Source organism: Malaya genurostris, chromosome 3 (genome assembly GCF_030247185.1).
Source record: "Malaya genurostris strain Urasoe2022 chromosome 3, Malgen_1.1, whole genome shotgun sequence".
NCBI classification, from domain to species: domain Eukaryota; kingdom Metazoa; phylum Arthropoda; class Insecta; order Diptera; family Culicidae; genus Malaya; species Malaya genurostris.
In genome coordinates, this window is record NC_080572.1 from 127,305,099 (window position 1) to 127,314,767 (window position 9,669).

Sequence of the window (9,669 nt, forward strand, 5' to 3'; positions counted from 1 at the left end):
ACGAGTGGTAAATGAAGCTTAGAGTACATGCACTTTTTAGGAATTTGAGTGGTGTGTAACTCAATTTTGAGTTATGTTCAATGAGGGTGAATGACAATTTCGCTATCTTCACGCAGAGAAAAAAATTGTAAAAATAACTAAATTATGGTTTTATGCAACGAATTTTTTTATTGAAATAGTGACAAAAGAAAATCTGATTTCATATAGCAAATATTGCTGCTTGAAACTACAAAACATGATAATTATTTTTTCTCAGTGAATTAGTTTGTTTCAATCAATAATTTTAATTAGAATCCAATGATTTGGTTCTTCATCAGTCCGGATCTCACCCTGCATCAAATATTTTTTTATAAAGAAAATGTGTTATGTAAAATGTCATTTTTCAAATTCAAATCAAACAGAGAACATTGTTTATTTTGAACGGAGAAATTAGTTCAAATTATTCATATTCTAGTTTGAAATAATCATAAATCAAATTTTTAAAATTTACTAACAGTTTTGTTATTTTAAACATGCTATATTTATCTGCGTGTAGTATAAGCATACGTCTTTTTGAAAATTCATTCATGATTTCAGAAATGATGTGTCAAAGCAGAGATGCCAGGTCTGTAAATTTCTTATATAGTACTTCAGACATTTTTTGTTGCAGATTTTATTGCATTCTTTTGAAAATCGAGTTTTTCGCAGACTTTCTGCTGTATTTTAGCTAAACCGACAAGTTATTGTAAGAGAGTCGACCCAAAAATCACTTCGTGACAGGAAGCCGGTGTTTTTCCCTTGATTTCAGGTTTTTGAAAAAATGACCTGGCATCCCTGTGCCTGAGGATATTGGAAATTTGTACCTGGCATCTCCGTGTCGAAATCAAAAATGCTGTTATCATTAATTTAATTGTACTGTAGTATTTTCCGTGATTGTATTGCATTGTATTTTTTTTCAAATATGAAACGGATTTTGGCACAGTGAATATATAAAATGGATATAACGTCATTATTTAAAGCATCTGTAAAGACAGTTCGCTTAAAATCGTCTCTTGATGCGTTTCCTACAGCGGACAAGTCGAGAATACTTACTAAGAGAACACACAGTGAGTTCAGTGAAAAAGCGAAAAAAATTCGCTATCAGATCACCCAATTGAAAAATTTGCTTGTTGAAAACCGTACTGCCTACATGCAATTTGCTTACCACCTTAAAAATTCTGCCCAAATGACCAATGAAGAACGAGATATAATAGATCGCGAGTCTGAGAACATAATTCGACTGTGTACGGCAATGCTTAATGATTTCAAAGACGATTGTAGGAAATCGAAACACGGCAAGCAGATGAACGAATTCATGGATCTGGTGATAGAGACCCTATCCAACTACATGAGTGCCGTCCATCATATCGCAAACGAGCAGAGACAGTTTCGAATTCAAAGGGAACTTGAGACCTATAAATTCTTAAAACTAAATTCTGACCGTAAATCCCTTGCACCCATTCCAAGAAGTCTACCAAAAGAAAAGAATGAAAAGACAAACAATAAACGATTATTGCAAAACAACGCATTAGAAGGGTTTGTAGATCGACAGGAAAATACCAAATCCAAGATAGTTTCTCAAGACGTCGAGCTTGTAAACAATGGTTCATTTCTAGAAGACGTTGAGGATCTTAGCCCTGAAGATATGCAGGTTAGTACAATCTCACGAAACACCCAAAAATATTTTATTGATCAGTTTGTTTACAGATATTCGAGTCAGAAAACGTTCAATTGTATAATGAATTGAAAAGTCTTTCAGAGGAGGTAGAACAAATAGAAAAAAGTGTTGTGGACATAGCACAATTGCAAGAAATTTTCACTGAAAAGGTGTGGACACCAACTCGTATGATGTGACTGTCTTATAAAATATTGTTATTAAATCGTTTTAGATTTCTATGCAAAAGTCTGATATTGAACGGATTGCTAACACAGTGATAGGTGCTACAGAAAATGTTAAAGATGCCAATGATCAAATTAAACAAGCAATACAACGCAATGCTGGTTTGCGGGTGTGGGTGTTATTTTTTCTCATTGTCCTATCGCTAACACTCCTATTCCTAGATTGGTACAATGATTGAGTCTTGATATAAAATATCAGTAAAAAAGTAAAAACACTATGTAGAAATTTATTATTTAATCTTTTGACATGATGGGTTGAATGTATAAACTTAGAATATTTCCATCCTATAAACATGCCCCATGATCGCTTCTCCTGGCTGATTCTTGATTCAAGGAGAATGTATTTAGTTGATCGTGATTCAGATTGATTGCGATTCGGTGTTAATCTGATGTGCAAAAAAACTGATGAACATAACAAAAATTCTAGTACCGCTTGCATTTTCATATGTGTGCGTGTAACATTTTCAATAGGCGAGCTTGTTTTCTTAGGGCGTGTTCAGCAGTGTTCTAGTTCTAGATGCATAATTTTTTTTTCAGTTTTAAAATATAAATCTAGAAATTGTAAGATCAAATTTAGCAGCAGCAAGATTATAAGAGCAAATTCAGCAGCTGGCAGAATTCCGGCAAAAAGGGGGTATCTACCCGCCGCGTACACCCACTTGTTCGCGGTGGGCAGATTTTCTCACAGACGCCCGCTTGTGAGGAATTCTGGCAATCGTCGAGGGGGACGACAGATCTGGTTTTTTCAAATAAAATACAAAAAGTAAATGGAAAGCGAAAAAAACTACATCTATCCAAACATCTAGATCGATCCGTTTGAAAGCGTTTCTAACCGTGTAAAAGAAAGTCAAAGAACATATGATCTCTTAAAAAGTTTCTGTTACTGGTCTTGACATTCACTGAGTGTCAACATTGATTCGTCAGCAGATTGGTAAAATGAAATTAGGGTTAAACAACATTGAAAATTTTTTCTCTTAGTAGCTGGGAGCATGAAGATGGAATATATTTCAATTTATTGTAGCCCTTTGAAGGTTTACCCAAAGATATCTCTGTCTGTGATATTAAACTGGTTTTATATTTTGTTAGATGCTAAGACTTGCAATTTTTATGTTTAAAAACGTTTTTCATTAATACTGTTGCCAAAACTGAATAAAGCTGTGTTTAATATGTTATTGAAAATCTTATAGAAAGGATAACAATTCATTTTTTTTTACTTTACTACAGATTAACAGCAAACTACATACTTGTTTACTTCACGATTTCCCTTCTAGCATATTTTAAAGGTTTGCAGACGTTAAAAAAAAAATCAGACAATGGAACGTCTCTACAAGAGAAACCACACAGTGTACGATGTAGATGAAATTCGGAATAATTTTTGGTTCGAGTTGAATATAGAAACTGTGGAAAATGACGCAGATATTAAACGAGAATGGCCAACATTCCGCTCTCGGTGTGTGGGTTAGCTATGCACCAGAATATAACAAAACTGATTTTACAGGACGATAGTTCACAACTCTCCGAACTGTCTGCATCTGGCATCTTCATGTGACATTTGTAACTTTCAGGTTTCATGGCCTATTACGATACATCATATCTCAATGATTATGTTGTTAACCAGCAAAAATCCAAGAAAAGACGATCGATCCATATTCAACCGCTACTATGTGTAGCAACCCTCTCAGCAGGCCGTTCAATTTTGTTGGTCTTTGAGCGCTTGTTGAACGACATATTGCACGAAATATTCGTTCAATTTGCTAGAACGGTTTGTTGTTGTTTTTTCTCTTGCAAAAATAGTGTGAAAAATAAGTGTTACCTTTATATAGAAAGAAAATGTGTTGTTACTCTACGTGAAGTAGAAGTATTGTGCAGGTATGTATTGTTAGTTTAAACAAATAAGTGGAAAAAACTTCAGAAATTCTGCAGTAAAACTAGTCCAACGGGGCTCCAACTCCTCATGTTAAAAATGGCTCAACAATGGACCTCTGTCTGCCGGGTTTGTTGAACGAAAAAAATGGCATTCGGTTCAACGGTCTGTTTCAAAATCGGCAAACGAAGGTCCCGTGTTGGCCTCCCCTTGAACGATTGATTGGACTTTCATTGGACCAATGATCCAACGTATTGGACCAATGAAGGACCACCGTTGAACGTTTTTTTCTAAGAGGGAAAGAGAATGAAAGTGTGCATAATCGTATGCAGCGTGAAAAAGCCTAATCGAAGCGAAGTGCAGTTTTCTAGTGTCGTCCCCCTCGGCAATCGTCAGAAGGCTGGCTGCATTCCGGCTGCTGTCAAAATTGTCCAAGCGAAATTGCGTCATTGGGCCGTATGAATAGAACGTAGCATGCTTGAATTTCGGTAGTAAATGCTACGTGTGGATCACGTTCCTGTCAAAACATGCTACAAACTGTACTATTTACTTACTCTCTCGCCGTACGTGCCTTGTTAATTTTCCTCATCTTTCTTTCTTCTTTTTTTTTATTCGATTTCATTTGATATTCGTCAATCCCGCATGTACGTACAAAAAACTAATCTTGAGACGAGGTAAATGAGATTGAAATATGGGTATGTTTGATAGTGAGAAAGTAATGTTATTGACAATAACATTTTCCATGATTAGTATATATGAAGGGCAATAACTTATTGCCTTTCATATGTATCTTTTATTGAAAAAATAAAACCAAGATGCTTAAAATGTAGAACCGATTCAAAACGGTTCTGCCAATCTTGTATGGCTAGAATCCAACAGAAAAGAACCGTTAATAACCGCAAGGCAAAATTCTCTGTCGGAAAATGGTTGTTGCATTGTTGCCAGACAAAAATGGCTGGCAGACATAGCCGCCGTCTGGGAGGAAATCAGCCCGCCGCGTACATATGGGCGGCTGCAATGCAATCCACATTATCGAAATGACGGAATGACCCACATAGAAAAAAACGTTCAACGGTGGTCCTTCATTGGTCCAATACGTTGGATCATTGGTCAAATGAAAATCCAATTAATCGTTCAACGGGAGGCCAACACGGGACCTTCGTTTGCCGATTTTGAAACAGACCGTTGAACTGAATGCTATTTTTTTCGTTCAACAAACCCGGCAGACAGAGGTCCATTGTTGAGTCATTTTTAACATGAGGAGTTGGAGCCCCGTTGGACTAGTTTTACTGCAGAATTTCTGAAGTTTTCTCCACTTATTTGTTTAAACTAACAATACATATCTGCACAATACTTCTACTTTACGTAGAATAACAACAAATTATCTTTCTAGTAAAGGTAACACTTAATTTTCACACTATTTTTGCAAGAGAAAAAACAACAACAAATCGTTCCCGCAAATTGAACGAATATTTCGTTCAATATGTCGTTCAACAATCGCTCAAAAACAAACAAAATTGAACGACCTGCTGAGAGGGGAGGAATGAATTCTTACTCGACTGCATAGAATTTTCGCCTGAGTTGGCTGCTTGATCAACCCGATTGATAGTGACATCACAAACGAATTTCCAGACATGACAGTCACGATCTTTTTTTGGCACACATCTACGGTCCTCCGTGAAACTGGCACCAATGGTGATAAATTGGTTGCACTGCTGAGTTCCCATCATCATATTCATAATGCAAATGTCAAACCGTGAGAACTCTTTCGATTCGTTAACTTATAGGTAAACATTGAGATTTTATATTTTATTTCAATTATTTAAAGTTCGTCTTGCGTTTATTTACATTAACCACAAGCGGACGATTTACATCCGATGCGCATTATAGCAGTTAAATGAAAGTTTGAATACATCCTTTTTCCGTTTGTAGTAAAGCTACATCCCACATTATCGAAATGACGGAATGCGTAATGAATTCTTACTCGACTGCATGATTTTTCAGTGCTCGATCGGTTCAGTGCTAGAATTTTCGCCTGAGTTGGCAGCTCGATCAACCTGATTGACAGTGACATTATAAATGTCATTGAATATTCGCTCATTTTATGAATGTGTTAGTGTGAAATTTAAGCGACTTAAGCCATTTCACTACACTCCAGCTAGAGGAATGGATGATGCTGACTAAGGTAGGCCGTTTTGTTAATTTCCAGCGAATTTCAATAGTTTATATTGGGATTCTAAGAAGAACTGGTTATTTACTAGTTCTGTATATCCGAAAAACATGAAGTTTTAAATTTGTATATTCAGTTATATAATGTTTTCGTTTAAAAATAAACTGAAAATCAGCACGAAAACGTGCAAAATCAGGAAAGAAGAAGAAGAAGACGAATTGACAATTCAGTCCGCATCTTCTCACTCAATTCCGAATGATTTCCGAATCAACCGGTTGTAGGCGAACCGGTTCATTCGGAATCGGTTGTTGCACTGGAGTTGGAATTGATTCGGAATTCATTATGATTTCCACATGAAATTCCGAATGAAAATTTCTCGCCGATTCGGAATTGATTCGGAATCCATTCGGATCTGATAATGTGGGATACAATCAGTCTCTTTAGCGCTGAAGAACATCGGAAGGCTCAGGATTCAACTTCCAGGTTTGTGACATTCTGCCATGTACCACGAAAAAGTCAGAGCAGATTACATAAATTATGTGGAAAATGTAAATCAATGGTACGAATATTTCAAAGAAATAAGCAAACCTCGTTCTTATGAAATGCTTCTGGAATGGAAAACCGTAGCTTATGTTTTTCGGTCAATTGTTCAACTTTTCGATCCATATAATTGTTGCAAGAGGTTCGTAAAGTGTGATATGATATTTATTGAAAGTTTCTTCTCACCCGACAAACATTTTGATTCTATAATTTTAACAGCAGACTTTGACTTCAGAACTTGATTCGAGTGCGACGTAAGGAGAGACATTAAAATGTCAGCATGGTAGGCATTCTAGTGCCTAGCTGCCTCATGCAACAAGGGACACGCCTCAAATGATACAACTGTGTCCGCCTGAATTTCGTTCTAATATGTTTATTTGTTTATTTATTTCGTCAAGCAAATGTAGACTACATATAAATTGTTTACAATGTTCACTTACATACTACACATTATTTCTACGACAAAGCTTAGATTTGATTTGATTTTTTGACATAGTAAGGTCAAGATGTTCGCAGTATTGATTGTAATGGCGCATTATTCGATTGACTGGACTGTATTTTGCATAATTTGTTCTAGCTTGTTTTTCTAAAAATAATTTCCTGGAACGTAGTTGGCGGCTAGGTATATAAAAATTTAATTGCGATAATAATGGAGCTGATTGAATGCGTTGAGAAATAATGTCGCTGATAAAATAAAGCATTGCAAAGTCGCGGCGTTCTTTAAGTGTTTGTATATTGATAAGCATGCAGCGTGCTTCATATGATGGTAGAGGAAATGCTGTCCAGTTTAATTTACGAAGTGCATATAAAAGAAATTGTTTTTGAATAGATTCGATGCGTTCTTCGTGAATAATATTGTATGGATTCCATACTAGGCTGCAATATTCCAAAATAGGTCTGACATATGTAGTGTATAATAATTTAATTGTGTATGGATCCTGAAAGTTATGACTGAAGCGTTTAATAAAGCCCAGCATGCTATTAGCTTTATTGATTATGGTATTGTAGTGTTCCACAAAAGTGAGCTTGGAGTCTAAGATTACGCCTAAATCTCTTACAATTTTACATTTTTCTACAAGTTGATTTCCTAGATGTATGTTTATAGGTATAGTTTCATTTTTCCTACTGAAAGTTATTGAGTTACATTTTTTTACATTGAGTGGAGTAGACTTTTGCAGCACCAAATGTGGAATAGATTGATTTCGTTCTGGAATATTACAGCGTCGTTGATATTTTTAATTTCCATGAAGAGTTTCATGTCGTCTGCATATATAAGCACTTTCAGATTTTTTAGTATGAAGGAAATGTCGTTTATATGTAAAATGAAAAGGAGAGGCCCTAAGTGAGAACCCTGAGGTACGCCAGAAGTTACATTAATTGGTTCAGACAGTATGTTTTGGAAGCGGACTACCTGTACACGATTCGTTAAGTATGATTTGAGCCATTCAAGAAGAGTATGTTTTATGCCATATTTTTGTAGTTTGTGTAGAAGTAAAGGTATGTCAATACGGTCGAAGGCTTTACTAAAGTCAGTGTAAAGAGTTTCTACGTAGTTGCCAGCGTCCATTGCATTCAGTGTGAATGTCATAAATTCTAAGAGATTTGTTGTAGTTGAGCGGCCTTTAAAAAAGCCATGTTGTTTGTTTGTTATTACATTTTTAAGTTGATGAAAAAGTTTTTCGTTTACAATTTTTTCAAATAATTTTGGAATGCATGAGATAATGGCTATTCCACGGTACTTCCGAATGTTAGATTTTGCACCAGATTTAAATATTGGTACAAGAAAGGAAGATTTCCATGCTTTAGGGAAAGTACATTTATTAAGTGATAAGTTAAAAAGTAGTTGTAGTGGTAGTGTAAGTTCTTCAGCAAGATTTTTTAAAAATATTGGTGGTATGCTGTCAGGTCCAGGCCCTTTTGAGGCGTCTAAGTTTTTCAGTGCTGTCGAAATATCATGTTCTGATAGATAGTTTACAGAGATAGAGTTGGAAAATGCAGGTATGAAAGAGAAGTATTCACGGTCACGGTCAGTTTCTGAATAAGATGTATATACTTCTTGGAAAAAATTTGCAAAGTGATTGCAGATTTCTGTACTATTTTTCCCTACATGTTCGTCGAGGTGCATTTGAGATGGAAAATTGTTGCTTTTTAGTTTAGTTTTCGTGTAGTTAAAAAAGTTCTAGGGCAAGTCTTTATTTCGTTTTCAATTTTGCGGTTGTATTCTTCGTGTGCTGTGTTAATGGCTATTTTGAGTTGATTGCATAGATTTAAGTAATTTTGAAGATGGGCGTCACTTTTTTCTTGTTTGTAAGTTTTGTGCGCTTTTTGTTTCCTATTTTTCAAATGTTTTAGTTGTGAATTGAACCATACAGGTAATTTGCTGTTATGATTTTTTCTTCTTCTTTTCATGGGCAAAGTTTCGGATAATATTTTGTTTATAATGTGATAGAATTTGTTTATTTCGACGTCGACATTTCCTTCTGTACTCAGTATGTTCCGCCAATTTATTATACTTAGTCTACACTTGACTTCTTCAAAGTCAATTTTATTGTATTCCGGCACTTCCTCATATTCCAAGTCGTAGGGAAGGGATGCATTGTGTGTAAATAATGAATATTCAATTGCGGTGTGAAATGCTTCATTTTTCCATAATGGCAGGTTTGATGCATTCACACAAAAGTCTTCTGTGCAATTTGTGAAAAGAAGGTCTAAATATGCGTTTTGTTGATTTTTTACGGAGTTTACTTGATGTAGGCCAAAATTAGAAATTTTGTCGAAAAAGTAATGCAATGTTGGGTTTTCTCCTACGACTGGAAGTAAGATTGATTCATTTTCAATGTCAGAAATGAAGTCCGCATTACGTTGATTGAAGTCGCCAAAAATATGAAGCTTTACTTCAGGTTCCATATTCGAAATAATTGTGTCTAAAGATTGAAAGAATAATTCAAAAGAGAATTTGTTCGCATTTTCGGGTGGGAAGTAGACAGAGCAGTAAATATGTTCTTCTCCCAATATTGAGACTTTGGCCCATACATGCTCAAATTCTTTATATTTAGGAGTAATAATTTCTTCAGAAGTAAAGCAAGAGTTTATGGCTATGAGGACTCCACCTCCAGATTTTTTCTGACAGAGAGATAAATTTCGGTCGTGCCGGAATACGTTAAAATTATTTCCAAAT

General features: G+C 35.5%; 1 protein-coding gene and 1 long non-coding RNA gene across 2 annotated transcripts; both read left to right on the forward strand.

The window, feature by feature from the left end:
• The first annotated feature begins 728 nt into the window (after nucleotides 1-728).
• LOC131438135 (syntaxin-18) lies at nucleotides 729-3,043 on the forward strand. Its single transcript, XM_058607954.1, has 3 exons — nucleotides 729-1,669; nucleotides 1,726-1,845; nucleotides 1,908-3,043. The coding sequence occupies exons 1-3, from the start codon at nucleotides 974-976 to the stop codon at nucleotides 2,094-2,096; spliced, it is 1,005 nt and encodes a 334-aa protein (XP_058463937.1). The 5' UTR covers nucleotides 729-973; the 3' UTR covers nucleotides 2,097-3,043.
• A 2,365-nt stretch (nucleotides 3,044-5,408) lies between these two features.
• Nucleotides 5,409-8,127, forward strand: LOC131437413 (uncharacterized). The gene is made up of 3 exons (XR_009230757.1): nucleotides 5,409-5,684; nucleotides 6,396-6,633; nucleotides 6,711-8,127. It is a non-coding gene; the product is annotated as an uncharacterized LOC131437413 (long non-coding RNA).
• Nucleotides 8,128-9,669: the final 1,542 nt, after the last annotated feature.

Excerpts from the sequence above, each read along its gene's own strand:
- LOC131438135 (XM_058607954.1), top strand. The coding sequence starts at position 974 with ATGGATATAACGTCATTATTTAAAGCATCTGTAAAGACAGTTCGCTTA. Across the intron at positions 1,670-1,725 it reads TTAGCCCTGAAGATATGCAG|ATATTCGAGTCAGAAAACGT; the intron begins GTTAGTACAATC and ends GTTTGTTTACAG. Across the intron at positions 1,846-1,907 it reads AAGAAATTTTCACTGAAAAG|ATTTCTATGCAAAAGTCTGA; the intron begins GTGTGGACACCA and ends AAATCGTTTTAG.